The sequence below is a fragment of the Eubalaena glacialis genome, chromosome 7 (assembly GCF_028564815.1).
Source record: "Eubalaena glacialis isolate mEubGla1 chromosome 7, mEubGla1.1.hap2.+ XY, whole genome shotgun sequence".
NCBI classification, from domain to species: Eukaryota; Metazoa; Chordata; class Mammalia; order Artiodactyla; family Balaenidae; genus Eubalaena; species Eubalaena glacialis.
In genome coordinates, this window is record NC_083722.1 from 42,339,341 (window position 1) to 42,359,182 (window position 19,842).

Consider the following 19,842-nt stretch of genomic DNA (forward strand, 5'->3'; position numbering starts at 1 on the left):
TCTGAGCTTGTTGCCAGAGAAATTCTAAAGAAAAAAAAATAGCACTGGAGAATATAGACAAGACAGAAGCAAATGGCTAAAAGAAGCAGTGATGGTACTTTCACAAACTCCTTGGATCCATCAAATTAGCCAGACTCACAGAATTTTATATATGGTGTGTTTTATTAGTTTCTTGCTGTTTTTTTTTTTTTACATATCTTATTTCTTCAAAAAGATAGAAATAAACCTTTGAAAACTGGGATCCTATTCTTTATTTCTTTTTTTTTCTTATCACATGACTCCAGAGCTTACTACCTCAGTCAAAGGCAATTAAAAACACCGGTCCACTAGTTGGAGTTAATTTATGAAAGACGTGGTTCTAAGAAGGCATTATCCATATAATGGATTCTCTAGGTCAGTGTTGGCAGTTAATTTTCAACTTTGGTCTCCAGCCAGAGGCAGTACCAACTTGTTGTCATAGAATTATGATTATAAGTTCCAAAGGACAGAAACAATATCTATTTTCACAGTGCCCGAGTAGCAATATTCAAGGATAAGTGTATACTTGATGAGTTATAAACACAAATGAATAGCGGGATCAGTGCCCCGCAGGCCATTAAAACCTGCCCCCAGGCTCCGGGACTCCACATACTGTATCTCTTGGACTTTTTCTCCCTTAAGACTAATAATAGAGTTAGATGTGATCTCCCAAGTTCCACCCACTCTTGAATTCTCCAAAGAAGATGACATCATTTTCTTCCATGTTAAGACTTTTATTGCTTATCACCGCAATCAAACAGGGGGAAAAAGAAATGATTTTTTAAAAATAGAGAGACTTAAAATCTTGCAAAGTCCTTAAAGACATGGCCTCTGGTCCCTGGTGTTGACTTCCTGTATCATGGGAGATGATAACTTCGGCTTTCTACTCTTTCTTATCTCTGAGGGTGGAGCTCACCAACTCACATTCATTCTTCTGGTCCCCTAGGGTTGAAAGACATGTAGATCTTCTATCTTGTGAAATTCCTTCTTCCTGGTTATACTGTAATCAAAAAGTCAGTCCAGGAAAAATAAGGGGAGACCCTAAATGGGCAATCAACACCCTTTAAGGCCTCCATACTGGATCATAGCCAGCATACTGAACTTCTGCCTGTCAATTAGTTTATTCATCCTTCAAATGTCTATTTAGCATCTATTAGGTTCCTGGCACAGTTCTAGGTTTTGGAGAGAGAACAGTGAACAAAACAATGATCTCTGGCCTCACAGATCTTAAATACATTCTAGTGGAGGAAGCAAGAAAATAAACATAAACTGAGGTCAGATTGTGTTAAGTACTACGGAAAATAATAGGGTAAGTAAGAGGAGGTGGGGATTGATATTTTACATGGGTCATTAGGGAAAACCTGTCTGCTAATAAGGTGGCATTTGAGCAGAGACTTGAAGAATTGAAAGAGAGAGTGCTGGAAAGGGAGAAGAGAGTTCCAGACAACACAAAGAGCAAGTTCAAACTCCCAGAGTAGGGAACACAATGTGTGCCAGAGTGGAGAGTGAGGGAGAGAGAGGGGCATATAGCAGGAGACAAGATTGGAAAGGGAGAAGCTGTCTGGGGAGTGAAAGATTAGGTCATATGGAGCCTTGTAAACATCACCCTACAGGCATTGTAAGGGTTTGGGTTTTTACTCTAAGTGAGAAGATGAGGCATTAGAGCACTTTGACTGGAGTCCTGTGACATGGATTGATTTACTCAGTGATTGTTCTGTGCTTAACTCACCTGAATTGTCAGCCCTCTGAGTACAAGGGTTATGTCTTATTCATCTGGGTAGACACTACAGTTCCTGACATAGAATAGGTCTCACTTGGCAAAATGCCTGCAGAGAGCATCTGATAGATGGTCTGATAGAAGGATGATTCAGAGCTCCAAGACAATGGTTGTTTTTTCTTTAAGGCACTTCAAAAATGTCAAGAATACATACATACATACATATATATGTATATGTATAACTGAATCACTTTGCTTTACACCTGAAATTAACACAACATTGTAAATCAACTATACTTCAGTTTAAAAAACAAAGACTTTATCAGTATTGTGCGAACTACTCTTCTCATCAAAGCAAATGGAGAGCAGAGTTGTCCATGATTGTTGGGATCTAACACTCTTGGAATTGTGTCAAGAAGAATATAAACAGGCAGACTCCCCGTCCACTAAAAGCCCATATGTACCCCTGGCTCTAATGAGGTTCTCAGATTTTAAAACTTGTGATAACTAATCAGAATCACAGTATTCTGGTTCCAGTTAAAAATAAAACATCTGCCTACCCTTTTCTGCAATGATAATGCTATTTTTCTGAAGGTGGGGGAAATATTTTACTAGCAAGAATGAAAGATTAACCTTTTTTTTTTTTTTTTTCAAAATATAGCTCCAAAAGAGGGGGGGAAAGCCTTACATCCAGTGTAAATCAATTCTCAGGAGGTTCATCACAATACATTGAAATTTGCTATTTGGAGGACCTTCTTGTTGTTCTTTCTGTGCTCTTTTTGCTGGCTATGGGAGTCATTACCTGTTTTTATTTCTCCACGTAGGCTGGAACGAAAATTATGGTGTCGCTTTCCCTGGCATTGTAAGAATGACATTTGTTTGTATCACTCATGAGTCTAGCTGGATCTGTCGATTCTTTAGCAGCTAAAAATGAAGGAAGGGTCTCCTTGGGTTAGTTTAGTTGTCATATTGCTGGCAATGATCATCTTAGAGTAGCTCACCTTTATAGATTCTTCTCACTTGTTAATCTAATTTCCTTTGTTTTTGTTTGGATGCAGACTTAGCAAATTAGGTTTGCCAGAATTAGCAAACCAGTCTACTTGGAGTCTGAAGATACCAGGTGACTATGAGCAAGGATGCAGCATAGACTAGGAATTGATAAAGGACAGTCTGTTCTAAGCCTTATGCAATAACTTTGTGAGGTGTGGTTCTTGAGGAGGCAGGAATGTAAATAATCAAATGTGCCGTTATTCATTATTAAAGGACCTAATCATGCAGGAGGATTAGGATCCTTTAGTAGACGGTCCAGACAGGTCGAATGGCTTTTTTCCAAGGTCATACAGTCTATTAACACTATTGCAAAAATCAAAATCTATGTTCTTATACTTTCCCCCCACCAATATCATGCTGCTTCTTGGGACTGGATTTTATACCAAGTCCAGAGAAATATCAGTATAAATTTTGATGTCTGGCTGTGCAAACTACAGAATCCTTTAGGAGGCTGAATGTAGTGTTTGTGCCCTGCTTAAGGTAAGAAAAACTGGATTTACTAAGACTAGTGAAAAGAAAAGTAAAATGACATGTAATGAGTTAACCATGGCCTAAGTCATGAATGTGGCAATTGGCAGTGGAAATAAAACAGAAGCAATGGATTTAGAAGGAATCAAAAACATAAAAATACTAGGACTTTGTTAGTGATTGCCCAGAGGAAGTTATAGAGAGGTGGGTGTTTAAAAATCATGTTAAGTTTCTCTCTATGCTGTTTCTCTCCCTGTCTCTGTCTCTGGAGTAGGCATCAGAGTAATTAAAATCCTGGGTTTATGATCAGACTAGACCTGGATTAAACCTTGACTTGTTCACATATTAACTGCATGGCTTTGGCATGTGACTGATTCTAAGTCTCTCACAGGGTTGTTGATAAGGAATTGATGAGATAATCAATTTAAAATATTGAATGTAGTACCTGTAAGATATGGAATCTGGGTCTATGGGATAATGATGATGTCATTATCTGCAATGAATCCTCAAGTGTTTTGAGGCTGGTTTCAAAGCATGTGGAATGGTATGAGCAAGGTGCAGAGGCTGCCATAAACAGGATTGATCAGTGTACCATGGTTTATGGAGAGTACATGAGGCTCAGAATTGGGCCAACAAGGTTTGAGTTTCAATTTGACCAAAGGCCGAGACACAGTTAGGTGTGGAGGGTATGGTTAAAGGTTATAGGGCAGGAAGTGTGAACAATGTCAAAGGCAAACTATGTTTAGTCTTCCTTTGCCTGGAGTTGGCTTCCCTGTCCATGAAATGCTGGCTGGTAAGTGACAGCAAGTTATGGTGCAGGAGAAAAAACAGGACTAAGGAAAGAGGTAATGAATATAATGGAAGAATTGGGGCAATGGTACTGAGACCAAATAAGCAAACTAGAATGAGGAAAATTCAGAGACTTCAGGTAGACCAAAGCCTAGGAACACAGAGTCCAAGAAAAGGGCAGGTGGAAATAGAGGAAATAGGGAAAGAATCCTTGTTCAATTGCCAGACAACGATCAAATCCAGGAAATTCATAGCAACAAAAAGCATCTAACCTGGTAGAGAAATAAGCATGAAGCGTCAGTAACTGATTCTGATATTAAGGCTATTTGATATCCAGCCAACCAGAGGACTGTCTTTTCTGGATTCACCCTGGAGGATGATGATCCCAAGAGAGATGATCTGAGTGGAAGTTTCCAGGCCAGGATGACCCAAAACATCCACCTGTTAGCAATGCAGGAACCAGGGCATCATGTTTCTCTGGCAGGGGGATTCTTACAGCATATCAAATGCTTCTGGTCAGATTTCTTCCTTCTGCTTTCCTCTTTTTGCTAGTGCCACCAAGCTTAGTTTCTAAAATTCCATGTTGGTTTTAGAACCTGGTAAGCCCAGAGTACCGGAGTTGTACTGATTTCCTACTTCCCAAAGGAGCAGGAGAGGAGGTACAGGAGTAGGAGCAGCAGGAAGGAGAAATGAAACAGGAAGTCATGTGGAAAAGAGAGACAGGAAATCTGGACAGTTTCGGATCATGACCCAGGTATCAGGTGTCTCCCTATGACAGGTGGCTGTAGAAATCAGCAACTGCTGGAGCTTTGTTCTCGTGCTGAGTTCATTGGAGGATATTACTCTCATATGTATACTCAACTGTGTGACTTCACGCATAATTGGTTGTTACTTGCTCATCTTTTCCCCTGGAGAGAAATCAGAGTTTCTTAAGTGGGAGATATTTCCCTGCCTGGGGAAGATAGAGATTTTTCTCAATCTTTATTCCCCCATTTGGCATAGATATGAAAGCCAGCTGGGAAAATATGGGTTGAAAAAAATATTGCAGAATGGCATTTATTCAAGACTCAAAACATAACGGGTGGCTTATAGGGCAGAGAGATAGATGTCCTCCCTTAAGGCTTAACTTGAGAGCATCAGCACAGACTGAGGAGAGCTAATTTACTATTTTCTGAAAGGAAATGGGCTTGAGAAGAATGATTACAGCAAAATGCTCAAACAGAAAAAGCATCACAACTTTTCACTGAATTCTTGTTTGGGATGTTTTTTGTAAATTTATCAATCATTTTGTGACATTTTACAGTGTAACAAGATTTTGGTGTTTGTGAAACATCATTTTGAAATTGCCCCAAACTAGATTCCTCTCTCTCTCTCGTCAGACTGACATTGGGTACAAATTCACGAATCTGAAATGACTGGTCTATTCACTCAAACTCTTTTGATTGCAAGTTATAGAAGTCAACCTGAGTTGGAAAAAAAAAAGGGAATTTTGTGTAAAAGAAAAGGAAAATCTTAGGGAGCCTCAGAGAAGAAATTCAGCTGGGTCCCAGGAATGTTTTGGAATTCAATTCTGGAAAGTCCTCAAGTGCGTCTCTTCTCCATACACTTTGCTGTATTTTTCTTGATCTCATCAGATCTGCTTTTATGGCAGATTAAGTCTTTCCCATAGCTCCCAAATCCACGTATTATAATTTCAGTCTCCCAGCGTGCCTGCAGAGCAGTTTAAATCAGTGTTCCATATTCATGGAAGAGAACATCTGTTTGTTACCCAGCCCCCATCTCCTGTGTCAGAAAGCCACCCTTGGTTTCATCATACACAGTCTGAACATGGTTTCTGGGATTTTAGGGTTTCCAGAAAAAGAAAGTTGTTTTGGGCTTGGTGGATTGTACTAGATTCGCCTATCCTATCATGCCCCAAATGACTATGCTGCCTGGCACCGAGGATGCTCTCAATAAATATTTGTCAAATGAAATATTTATTGGCTGAATGCTCTGGCAAGGATATAGGAATGTGTTTGACTAGATAAATGAAGGTGTTTTTGCATTTTGAACATCATAATAGTAGATCTTAATGAGTTGATTGTGCTGTAACAGGTAACTAAAACTAAAGTTACATTAGTTAAAAATCATTTGGTTTCTAGCTGTTTTTATGCATTTATAAAATCACTTTAAAATAAAAAAAATTGCTGTGAGAACATTGGAATGACTTAATATACCTATGTATTCATTTTAATAGTATTTTTTCCTTTATTTTTAAAAAATTTGATATTCATGAAGACGAAGCCTGGAGTAATTCGCCCTGTACCTATAAAATCCAAAATATTACTGAAAAAAGAGGAGGAAGTCTATGAACCCAACCCTTTCAGTAAATACCTGGAAGAGCACAGTGACTTCTTTTCTGAGCAGGTGAGTGTGCATATGAGAAAGTCTTTGATATTTGGATAAATAACTGTACAAAATATAGAGATGCCTCTATGAATATGGTGTTTGCAAGAAAATGTTTGTGATTGGAATATCCTTAGTATTACAAAAGATTTATTTTTTTACATAATAAAACAATTCTTAAGTATTTCCAGGATGATATTTTGAAGTATTTAAATGCTTTTTCCTAAAATTTTTCTACCTAGTGCTGGTGTTGTTTTGGGGACCAAGATATTACTTCCTATAAAGACACCATGGAGTCACTGATTAAATGAGTCATATAGGTGTTGCATTCTTATTTCTAAAATCCTGCTTCCTTTTGAAACAATGCAATGCTTTAGGTTTGGTATATTAGTACATTTGACAGAAGATCTATTGTTTGGATTGATATCAACATAATAGAGATGATGTGATCCCCTAGATTGAGTGGTACTAGATAGGGAATAAGGGCTTAAGTTATTTTAAGGCATCATTGTTTTTTTGGTTTATGTGCAAAAAAGGTATACTATCTTCCCCTTATATATCCTATATGTTGAAGAAGGTATAATGGAAGGTTGTTGATGGTGCTTTATGAGATATTTAGGAAAAATATGAAAATACACATTTATGCAATATAAAATTTCATAAATTATCTCAAAGGGAAACCTTACATCTTTATTTGTCTTCTTCAAATGCAACAAAGAGACATGGGTTATATATTTTATATCTCAAACATTATTACATGCTTCAGCAATGCAAGCAATCCAGAAATCTTTGTGGATACAACCAGGATACACAAGATCACCACCACATTTGGTAATCTATGATAGAATAGACTTGCAAAAGAACGTAAGGTGCTATACTCTTTTTAAAGTTCAGTTTGAAAATGATAACTAACGATAGTCTTGAAAATAGAAATTATGGTCATATTTGTGAAACATAAGAAATATCTCATCTCATATTATACTCGCTCTATGACACTGAGCAAGGTATTTCATCTCGCCCAGTTTGTGTCTTAATGCATAAAATGAGGCATTCAGAAGAGGTACTTTTTAAGGATCCTTCAAATTCTAAAATCTGGGTTATTTAAAATCTAAGAACTGTGAGTAGGCTAAAAGCCTTGAAAAAGTTCATTATAAATACTTTCTCATGCTTAGCTACAGTTTTTATTTATAAAATGGAGATGATAATATTTTCTGCTTATTTATACATACTTTCTGAAGACTGATAGGATTTCAATAAGTTAAACATTTTTAGGAGACACTAATATCATTGAAAATGATAATTAGAGGCAATTATTCTCATTTTATAGAATAAAATGGAGCCCTCAATTAATTAAATTAAATAGGGAAATCTTATTGATATATAAGGTGTGTTCACTAAATCTGCACATAAAAGAAATGGAAATTCCTGTTTGGAAAGCATATTTCCATCATCAATAAAAATTCATTAGATATCTATTGCTTATATGACACTGATATTTTAGAGGCTTAATGTGACATTTTAGACAGTATGGGATTATTATAAAAATTTATAAAAGTAATCTAGTGTTATATGACAAAAATGCCAACAGTTAAAATAAATTTCACATATTATCCATGCAACATATTCTTCAAATATGATCTAATGCTGTAAAATAAAAATTTTGTTCTTTTGTATTAGTATAATTTTAAATTTATGCATTTTATCTTAAACAAGATTCTTTGTAGGGTGTCAAGTTAATCTACCTATAATTTATCACAATTTACTGTCCTCTGGAATGATAAACTCCATTTTCAGGTGTAGGAAATTCTTTTCATTAAAAGGAGTTGCCAGTTCTTTTCACAGCTTTTCCTGACTATACAGCAAGTTTAAAGCTCTGTTTATGTACACCATAAACCTATGTATTTTCAGATAATTTGTAGAAAATATGAGTTCTTTTGCAAGTATTCTGGTGGCGCACAGACTTATTTATATTTTCTTTCAATCAGTTTATTCTGTGTATATCCCAACTTCTGCATCAGCAGACTGTCAGAATTGAAAGAAGTCTAGCAGAGCACTTAAAAGTTAATTCCAGACCTTCCCTGGTCTTATTCATTGACCTTGCAGGAGAGGAAAAATGAATATACTAGGAAACCGGGAAGCTGCATATACTATCAATTGGCCTCTACATGGAGCTATAACCACCACTTCATTGTGGCCAGAATCGACAATGGAGGCAGATACAAAAGACAGCTCACAAGCATAGATGCTGAAAGCTCCTTAAATAATTAATTGAGTAATAACAATTTATGATCTCAGCATGGCTACTTCATCAGAACTTAAATCAGATTCAGTTCTGGTTGCTATTTTGTTCTCTTTTGCTGCTGCCACAGAATAAATTGAATGGTTGCAAACTCAGTTGATCTCACCACCCACCCATGTAATGGAAAATTCTTTAGCCTGACAGTTGAGCCAAACTGAAACAGCTCACATTCACTGATCTGCCCTGTCCTGGGGACAGTCCCACATGACAGGAGATGTTGGATAGGATTGTTAAGTCCATAAATTTGCCCTAGCAGCTTCACTGCCATAAAATATGATTTCAAAACTCTCTGTTACAAAATGTTACACACCAAAGATGATGAGACCAGACAAAAATGCATTTACTGTAGCATAAGAAGGTACAACCAGGCAGACTTTTGAATTTAAAATGAACGGAAAAGTTGCCTGGAGATAGCCTCTGAGTACTAAAAGCAAAGTTTGAAACCAAATGCTTAATCAAGTAATTGAGACTTATTAATCAACAACTTTTACATCAAAATGGCATAGACCAGGAAGCATCATTCTATTTTTTTTAAATTTAACATCTTTACTGGAGTATAATTGCTTTTCAAAGGTGTCTTAGTTTTTGCTTTATAACAAAGTGAATCAGCTATACATATACATATATCCCCATAACTCCTCTCTCTTGCATCTCCCTCCCACCCTCCCTATCCCACCACTCTAGGTGGTCACAAAACACTGAGCTGATCTCCCTGTGCTATGTGGCTGCTTCCCACTAGCTATCTACTTTACATTTGGTAGTATATAAAAGTCCATGCCACTTTCTCACTTCGTCCCAGCTTACCCTTCCCCCTCCCCATGTCCTCAAGTCCATTCTCTATGTCTGTGTCTTTATGCCTGTCCTGACCCTAGGTTCATCAGAACCATGTTTTTTTTTTTTAGATTCCATAATATATGTTAGCATACAGTATTTGTTTTTCTCTTTCTGACTTACTTCACTCTGTATGACAGACTCTAGGTCCATCCATCTCACTACAAATAACTCAATTTCGTTTCTTTTTATGGCTGAGTAATATTCCATTGTATATATGTACCACATCTTCTTTATCCATTCATCTGTTGATGGACACTTAGGATGCTTCCATGCCCTGGCTATTGTAAATAGAGCTGCAATGAACATTGTGGTACATGACTCTTTTTGAATTATGGTTTTCTCAGGGTATATGCCCAGTAGTGGGATTGCTGGGTCGTATGGTAGTTCTACTTTTAGTTTTTTAAGGAACTTCCATACTGTTCTCCATAGTGGCTGTATCAATTTACATTCCCACCAACAGTGAAAGAGGGTCCCTTTTTCTCCACACCCTCTCCAGAATTTACTGTTTGTAGATTTTTTGATGATAGCCATTCTGACTGGTGTGAAGTGATACCTCACTGTAGTTTTGATTTGTCTTTCTCTAATGATTAGTGATGTTGAGCATTCTTTCATGTGTCTGTTGGCAATCTGTATATCTTCTTTGGAGAAATGTCTATGTAGGTCTTCTGCCCATTTTTGGATTGGGTTTATTTTTTTGATATTGAGCTGCATGACCTGCTTATAATTTTGGAGATTAATCCTTTGTCAGTTGCTTCATTTGCAAATATTTTCTCCCATTCTGAGGGTTGTCTTTTCATCTTGTTTATGGTTTCCTTTGCTGTGCAAAACTTTTGAGTTTCATTAGGTCCCATTTGTTTATTTTTGTTTTTATTTCCATTTCTCTAGGAGGTGGGTTAAAAAGGATCTTGCTGTGATTTATGTCATAGAGTGTTCTCCCTATGTTTTCCTCTAAGAGTTTTATAGTGTCTGGCCTTACATTTAGATCTTTAATCCATTTTGAGTTTATTTTTGTGTATGGTGTTAGGGAGTGTTGTAATTTCTTTCTTTTACATGTAGCTGTCCAGTTTTCCCAGCGCCACTTATTGAAGAGGCTATCTTTTCTCCATTGTATATTCTTGCATCCTTTATCAAAAGTAAGGTGACCATATGTGCGTGGGTTTATCTCTGGGCTTTCTATCCTGTTCCATTGATCTATATTTCTGTTTTTTGTGCCAGTACCATACTGTCTTGATTACTATAGCTTTTGTAGTATAGTCTGAAGCCAGGGAGCCTGATTCTTCCAGCTCTGTTTTTCTTTCTTAAGATTGCTTTGCCTATTCGAGGTCTTCTGTGTTTCCATAGAAATTGTGAAATTTTTTGTTCTACTTCTGTGAAAAATGCCATTGGTAGTTTGATAGGGATTGCATTGAATCTGTAGATTGCTCTGAGTAGTATAGTCATTTTCACAGTGTTGATTCTTCCAATCCAAAAACATGGTATATCTCTCCATCTGTTTGTATCATCTTTAATTTCCTTCATCAGTGTCTTATCGTTTTCTGCATACAGGTCTTTTGTCTCCATAGGTAGGTTTATTCCTAGGTATTTTATTCTTTTTGTTGCAATGATTAACGGGAGTGTTTCCTTAATTTCTCTTTCAGATTTTTCATCATTAGTGTATAGGAATGCAAGAGATTTCTGTGCATAAATTTTGTACCCTTCTACTTTGCCAAATTCATTGATTAGCTCTAGCAGTTTTCTTGTGGCATCCTTAGGATTCTCCATGTATAGTATCATGTCATCTGCAAACAGTGACAGCTTTACTTCTTCTTTTCTGATTTGTATTCCTTTTATTTCTTTTTCTTCTCTGATTGCTGTGGCTAAAACTTCCAAGACTATATTGAATAATAGGGGTGAGAGTGGACAACCTCATCTTGTTCCTGGTTTTAGAGGAAATGGCTTCAGTTTTTCACCATCGAGAACGATGTTGGCTGTGGGTTTGTCATATACGTCAATATACAGCCTTAATTATGTTGAGATAAGTTCCCTCTATGCCTACTTTCTGGAGGAGTTTTATCATAAATGGTGTTGAATTTTGTCAAAAGCTTTTTCTGCATCTATTGAGATGATCATATGATTCTTCTCCTTCAATTTGTTAATATGGTTTATTCCATTGGTTGATTTGTGTATATTGAAAAATCCTTGCATTCCTGAGATAAAGCCCACTTGATCATGGTGTATGATCCTTTTAATGTGCTGTTGGTTTCTGTTTGCTAGTATTTTGTTGAGGATTTTTACATCTATGATATTGGTCTGTAGTTTTCTTTCTTTGTGACATCTTCATCTCATTTTGGTATCAGGGTGATGGTGGTCTTGTAGAATGAGTTTGGGAGTGTTCCTCCCTCTGCTATATTTTGGAAGAGTTTGAGAAGGATAAGTGTTAGCTCTTTTCTAAATGCTTGATAGAATTCACCTGTGAAGCCATCTGGTCCTGGGCTTTTGTTTGTTGGAAGATTTTTAATCACAGTTTCTATTTCAGTGCTTGTGAGTGGTCTGTTTATATTTTCTATTTCTTCCTGGTTCAGTCTTGGAATGTTGTGCTTTTCTAAGAATTTGTCCATTTTTTCCAGGTTGTCCATTTTATTGGCATACAGTGGCTTGTAGTAATCTCTCATGATCTTTTGTATTTCTGCAGTGTCAGTTGTTACTTCTCCGTTTTCATTTCTAATTCTATTGATTTGAGTCTTCTCCCTTTTTTTCTTGATGAGTCTGGCTAATGGTTTATCAATTTTGATTATCTTCTCAAAGAACCAGCTTTTAGTTTTATTGATCTTTGCTATCATTTTCTTCATTTCTTTTTCATTTATTTCTGATCTGATCTTTGTGATTTCTTTCCTTCTGCTAACTTTGGGGTTTTTTTTGTTCTTCTTTCTCTAATTGCTTTAGGTGTAGGGTTAGGTTGTTTATTTGAGATGTTTCTTGTTTCTTGAGGTAGGATTGTATTGCTATAAACTTCCCTCTTAGAACTGCTTTTGCTGCATCCCATAGGTTTTGGGTCATCGTGTTTTCATTGTCATTTGTTTCTAGGTATTTTTTGATTTCCTCTTTGATTTGTTCAGTGATCTCTTGGATATTAAGTAGTGTATTGTTTAGCCTCCACGTCTTTGTATTTTTTACAGATGTTTTCCTGTAATTGACAAGTAGTCTCATAGTATTGTGGTCAGAAAAGATAGTTGATACCATTTCAATTTTCTTATATTTACCAAGGCTTGATTTGTGACCCAAGATATGATCTATCCTGAAGAATGTTCCATGAGCACTTGAGAAGAAAGTGTATTCTGTTGTTTTTGGATGGAATGTCCTATAAATATCAATTAAGTCCATCTTGTTGAATGTGTCATTTAAAGCTTGTGTTTCCTTATTTATTTTCATTTTGGATGATCTGTCCATTGGTGAAAGTGGTGTGTTAAAGTCCCCTACTATGATTGTGTTACTGTTGATTTCCCATTTTGGCTGTTAGTATTTGCCTTATGTATTGAGGTGCTCCTATGTTGGGTGCATAAATATTTAGAATTGTTATATCTTCTTCTTGGATTGATCCCTTGATCATTATGTGGTGTCCTTCTTTGTCTCTTGTAATAGTCTTTGTTTTAAAGTCTATTTTGTCTGATATGAGAATTGCTACTCTAGCTTTCTTTTGATTTCCATTTGCATGGAATATATTTTTCCATCCCCTCACTTTCAGTCTGTATGTGTCCCTAGGTCTGAAGTGGGTGTCTTGTAGACAGCATATATATGGGTCTTGTTTTGTATCCATTCAGCCAGTCTATATCTTTTGGTTGGAGCATTAAACCATTTACATTTAAGGTAATTATTGATATGTATGTTCCTATTACCATTTTCTTAATTGTTCTGGGTTTGTTCTTGTAGGTCTTTTCCTTCTCTTGTGCTTCCTGCCTAGAGTAGTTCCTTTAACATTTGTTGTAAAGCTGGTTTGGTGGGGCTGAATTCTCTTAGCTTTTGCCTGTCTGAAAAGCTTTTGATTTCTCTGTCAAATCTGAATGAGATCCTTGCTGGGTAGAGTAATCTTGGTTGTAGGTTTTTCCCTTTCATCACTTTAAATATGTCCTGCTACTCCCTTCTGGCTTGCAGAGTTTCTGCTGATTTCCTTGTATGTTATTTGTTTTTTTTTCCTTGCTGCTTTTAATATTTTTTCTTTATATTTAATTTTTGATAGTTTGATTAATATGTGTCTGGCATGTTTCTCCCTGGATTTTTCCTGTATGGGACTCTCTGCACTTCCTGGACTTGATTGACTATTTCCTTTCCCATATTAGGGAAGTTTTCAACTCTAATCTCTTCAAATATTTTCTCAGTCCCTTTCTTTTTCTCTTCTTTTTCTGGGACCCCTATAATTTGAATGTTGGTGAGTTTAAAGTTGTCCCAGATGTCTCTAAGACTGCGCTCAATTCTTTTCATTCTTTTTTCTTTATTCTGCTCTGCAGTAGTTATTTCCACTGTTTTGTCTTCCCAGTCACTTATCCGCTCTTCTGCCTCAGTTATTCTGCTATTGATTCCTTCTAGAGAGTTTTTAATTTCATTTATTGTTTTGTTCATCATTGTTTGTTTGCTCTCTGTTCTTCTAGGTCCTTGTTAAATGTTTCTTGTATTTTCTCCATTCTATTTCCAAGATGTTGGATCATCTTTACTGTCTTTCCTCTGAATTCTTTTTCAGGTACACTGCCTCTTTCCTCTTCAGTTGTTTCATCTGTTGGGTTTTTATCTTGCTCTTTCATCTGCTGTGTGCTTCTCTGTCTTCTCATTTTGCTTGACTTATTGTGTTTGGGGTCTCCTTTTTGCCAGCTGCTCGTTCGTAGTTCTGTTGTTTTTGGTGTCTGCTCCCAGTGGCTAAGTTTGGTTCAGTGGTTTGTGGAGACTTCCTGGTGGAGGGGACTAGTGCCTGTGTTCTGGTGGATGAGGCTGGATCTTGTCTTTCTGGGGGACAGGACCACTTCCGGTGGTGTGTTTTGGGGTGTCTGTGATCTTATTATGATTTTAGACAGCCTCTCTGCTAATGGATGGGGTTGTGTTCCTGTCTTGCTAGTTGTTTGGCATAGGGTGTCCAACACTGTAGCTTGCTGGTCGTTGAGTGGAGCTTGGTCTTAGCGTTGAGATGGAGAAGTCTGTGAGAGCTTTTGCCATTTGATATTATTTGGAGCTGGGAGGTCTCTGGTGGACCAATGTCCTGAACTCGACTCTCCCACCTCAGTGGCACAGGCCTGACACCCGCCCGGAGCACCAAGACCCTGTCAGCCACATGGCTCGGAAGAAAAGGGAGAAAAAAAGGAAGAAAGATAGAAAGAAATAAAATAAAGTTATTAAAATAAAAAATAATTATTAAAAATTAAAAAAATTTAAAAGTAATTTAAAAAAAGGAAAGAAAGAACGAAGGGAGCAACCAAACCAAAAAACAAATCCACCAATGATAACAAGCGCTAAAACCTATACAAAGGAAAAAAAAAAAAAAGGACAGACAGAACCCTAGGACAAATGGTAAAAGCAAAGCTATACAGACAAAATCACACAAAGAAGCATACACATACACACTCAGAAAAAGAGAAAAAGGGAAAAAAAATATATATATATAGAAAGGAGGAAGAGAGCAACCAAATCAACAAACAAATCTACTAATTATAATAAACTCTAAATACTAAACTAAGATAAATGTAAAACCAGAAACAAATTAGATGCAGAAAGCAAACCCCAAGTCTACAGTTGATCACAAAGTCCACTGCCTCAATTTTGGGATGATTCTTTGTCTAGTCAGGTATTCCACAGATGCAGGGTACATCAAGTTGATTTTGGAGGTTTAATCTGCTGCTCCTGAGGCTGCTGGGAGAAATTTCCCTTTCTCTTCTTTGTTCGCACAGCTCCTGGGGTTCAGCTTTGGATTTGGCCCAGCCTCTGCCTGTAGGTCGCCTGAGGACATCTGTTCCTGCCCAGACAGTATGGGGTTAAAGTGGCAGCTGATTAGGGGGCTCTGGCTCATTCAGGCCCAGGAGAGGAAGGGGTATGGAATGCGGGGCCAGCCTGCTGCAGCAGAGGCCGGCATGACGTTGCACCAGCCTGAGGCCTGCCATGTGTTCTCCCGGGGAAGTTGTTCCTGGATCATGGGACCTTGACAGTGGCGGGCTGCACAGGCTCCCGGGAGGGGAAGTGTGGATAGTGACCTGTGCTTGCACACAGGCTTCTTGGTGGCTGCCGCCGCAGCCTTAGCATTTCATGCCCATCTCTGGGGTCCATGCTGATAGCCACGGCTCGTGCCTGTCTCTGGAGCTCATTTAGGCAGTGCTCTGAATCCCCTCTCCTCGTACACCCTGAAACAATGGTCTCTTGCCTCTTAGGCAGTTCCAGACTTTTTCCCGGACTCCCTCCTGGCTAGCTGTGGTGCACTAGCCCCCTTCAGGCTGTGTTCACGCAGCCAACCCCAGTCCTCTCCTTGGGATCTAACCTCCGAAGCTGGAACCTTAGCTCCCAGCCCCCTCCCGCCCCTGCGGGTGAGCAGACAAGCCTCTCAAGCTGGTGAATGCTGGTCAGCACTGATCCTCTGTAAGGGAATCTCTCTGCTTTGTTCTCTGTACCCTGTTGCTGCACTCTCCTCTGTGGCTCCGAAGCTTCCCCCCAACCCAGCCCCTGTCTCCGCCAGTGAAGGGGCTTCCTAATGTGTGGAAACTTTTCCTCCTTCACAGCTCCCTCCCAGAGGTGCAGGTCCCGTCCCTATTCTTTTGTCTATGTTTTTTCCTTTTTCTTTTGCCCTACCCACGTATGTGGGGAGTTTCTTGCCTTTTGGGAAGTCTGAGGTCTTCTGCCAGCGTTCAGTAGGTGTTCTGTAGGAGTTGTTCCACATGTAGATGTAGTTTTGATGTATTTGTGGGGAGGAAGGTGATCTCCACGTCTTACTCCTCTGCCATCTTGAAGGTCTCCTCTCATCTTTCTATATTAGATGGATTTTTAAACAAAGACACTTCAGAATGAAGCTTATGCTTCTCTGAAATTACCTTTCAATCCATTATTATATCAATTTGTGATCCTTTTGAGTTCTTACAAAGTATCCCCACACTCCACCTATGGATATAAAACTATGGTGATATATTTTGAAGCATAGTTCTATTGATAACTAAAGGCACAGTTGGAAAATAACTAATAGAATTGATTGGACAAATGGGCATCCAGAAGACATAGAGGCTTAGAAAATCAATTCACTTATTAAAATGAAGATACTAAAAAGAGGAACGGTGTTTTGTTTATCTGACTACTCGTGAGTTTGCAAAATATATTGATTGCTTTCTGGTCACTTAATGTATTTAATTAGACAAAAGTGATTTCTGCACTGAAGAGTCTCAACTTAGTAGAAAAAGCAATTGCTAACCTCAATTATATAAAATGTGGTATAAAATATTTTTCTCTCATTCTTTATAAATTAGTAATTCAACCCATGATATTAGGTATGTCATTTCTTTCTTGAAGCCCTAGAGTAATGTATAAAAATATTGTGGACAGAATTGAAAGGGGGTTGTATTGTAGTTTCATCTGATTTTCCTGGAAATGTTTTCCTTTTTTTTTTTTTTTAAATGAGAAATAGTGCTTTCCAGCATGTATGCCTCTTACATTTTATTTTCCCCCTAATTTGCTTCAATAGGGAAAAGAGCATGTTTTTGTGTGAAAATGACCATTTAACGAGTTTCCTTCACACCACAGAGAATGTAAAAGGGTAATTATAGGGAATTTCCTTTATTGTAGTATTTACATTCTTTTCTTCTGAGTTTTCTTAGACATCTGACTTCCCTACCAAACTATCTGTCTGACATTCAACTTTGATGACAATGCAGGTGACTTTCAGATTTCTATCTAATTATTCATCAAATTTTATATATATATATTTAACATCTTTATTGGAATATAATTGCTTTACAATGGTGTGTTAGTTTCTGCTTTATAACAAAGTGAATCAGTTATACATATACTTATGTTCCCATATCTCTTCCCTCTTGCGTCTCCCTCCCTCCCTCCCACCCTCCCTATCCCACCCCTCTAGGTGGTCACAAAGCACCGAGCTGATCTCCCTGTGCTATGCGGCTGCTTCCCACTAGCTATCTATTTTATGTTTGGTAGTGTATATATGTAGCTGTGACAAAGTGAGAGAGTGGCATGGACATATATACATCAAATTATATTTTTACTGTGACCTTCACCTGCACATCCTTATCACCCATGTGTTACAATTATAGAGCAAACACCTTTGTTAAAAGGTGAACTAGATAATATTGCCTTTTATTATGAATGACTTCTGGCTTTGCCACAAGTTGCTACTTTTTCAACATTTGTTTCTCAATCAAGATGGCTCAATCTCTTTTGTCATAAAATTATCTTTGTATCATTGCTAACCTTTTATTAAGAATTTTTTTCAGATTAAAATGTTTAACCTTTTTAGATCTAGAAATGATTAAGTGGTTTGCTGAATAGTTTTGAGGGAAGAGAACCAAAATTGCTTGCAGGGTTACATTTCTTTTGGAAGAGTTAAGACCAGAGATTTGGCTTCTCCAACTGTTACCAGGTTGTTTTTGATTATTCAAGTAATGAAATCCTTGTGAGTTTTTCTCTTCGTCTTTTGCCCTTACTCCCTCTGTCCCTCCCTCCCTCCTCCTTCCTGCCTTCCTTCCTTCCTCTCTTCTTCCCTTCCTCTATATGTAATAAGTAATAGACAATTTATCGTATATAGGTTATATATGATATGTAATAGATAATTTATCAACACAATAAACTTTTTAATGTTAAAGAAATTGTCCTATAGAGACAATATTTACTTTTTCTTCCAGGATATAATCATATAGGAGCTCCTCGTCAAACTTAGGCTTTTATCTCTTTTATTTATTTATTTATTTATTTATTTATCATTATTTTTATTATTATTGCTTTAAGATTTCTCTTGACCTTGTGTATGTACCAAGGAAGACAGGAACTAAGGGTTGCAGGTTTCCACATTGCTAAGGGAGATTTCTTCCCCTGTCCCTCTTCCACTGCTTTATGTAGGTTTAAGAACCTTAGATTTTTACTTGCTTTATTTATTTATTTTTTTTAATTTTAGAATTTTCTTTAATTTTTTATACAGCAGATTCTAATTAGTTATCCATTTTATACATATTAATGTATATATGCCAATCCCAATCTCCCAATTCATCACCCCCCCCCCAACACTTTCCCCCCTTGGTGTCCATACGTTTGTTCCCTATATCTGTGTCTCCATTTCTGCCTTACAAACCGGTTCATCTGTACCATTTTTCTAGGTTCCACATATATGCGTTAATATACGATATTTGTTTTTCTCTTTCTGACTTACTTCACTCTGTATGACAGTCTCTAGGTCCATCCACCTCTCTACAAATGACCCAATTTTGTTCCTTTTTATAGCTGAGTAATATTGCATTGTATATATGTACCACATCATCTTTATCCATTCATCTGTCGATGGGCATTTAGGTTGCTTCCATGACCTGGCTATTGTAAATAGTGCTGCAATGAACATTGTGGTACATGACTCTTTTTGAATTATGGTTTTCTCAGGGTATATGCCCAGTAGTGGGATTACTAGGTCGTAAGGTAGTTCTATTTTTAGTTTTTTAAGGAACATCCATACTGTTCTCCATAGTGGCTGTATCAATTTACATTCCCACCAGCAGTGCAAGAGGGTTCCCTTTTCTCCATACCCTCTCCAGCATATGTTGTTTGTAGATTTTCTGATGATGCCCATTCTGACTGGTGTGAGGGGATACCTCACTGTAGCTTTGATTTACATTTCTCTAATAATTAGTGATGTTGAGCAGCTTTTCATGTGCTTCTTGGCCATCTGTATGTCTTCTTTGGAAAGATGTCTATTTAGGTCTTCTGCTCATTTTTGGATTGGGTTTTTTGTTTTTTTAATATTGAGCTGCATGTGCTGTTTATATATTTTGGAGATTAATCCTTTGTCCATTGATTTGTTTGCAAATATTTTCTCCCATTCTGAGGGCTTTCTTTTCATCTTGTTTGTAGTTTCCTTTGCTTTGCAAAAGCTTTTAAGTTTCATTAGGTACCATTTGTTTGTTTTTGTTTTTATTTCCATTACTCTAAGAGGTGTATCAAAAAAGATCTTGCTGTGATTTATGTCAGAGTGTTCTTCCTATGTTTTCCTCTAAGAGTTTTATAGTGTCAGCTCTTATATTTAGCTCTCTCCATTTTGAGTTTATTTTTGTGTATGGTGTTAGGAAGT

The 19,842-nt window shown here is 37.3% G+C and overlaps 1 protein-coding gene across 1 annotated transcript in view; it reads left to right on the plus strand.

The window, feature by feature from the left end:
* The window catches only part of MLIP (muscular LMNA interacting protein), a 171,290-nt gene that overhangs the window by 71,730 nt on the left and 79,718 nt on the right, over positions 1 to 19,842 (plus strand). Inside the window, exon 11 of the mRNA XM_061197454.1 lies at positions 6,320 to 6,448. Within this exon, the coding sequence (XP_061053437.1) occupies positions 6,320 to 6,448 (129 nt within the window). The remainder of the gene's footprint in view (positions 1 to 6,319; positions 6,449 to 19,842) is intronic.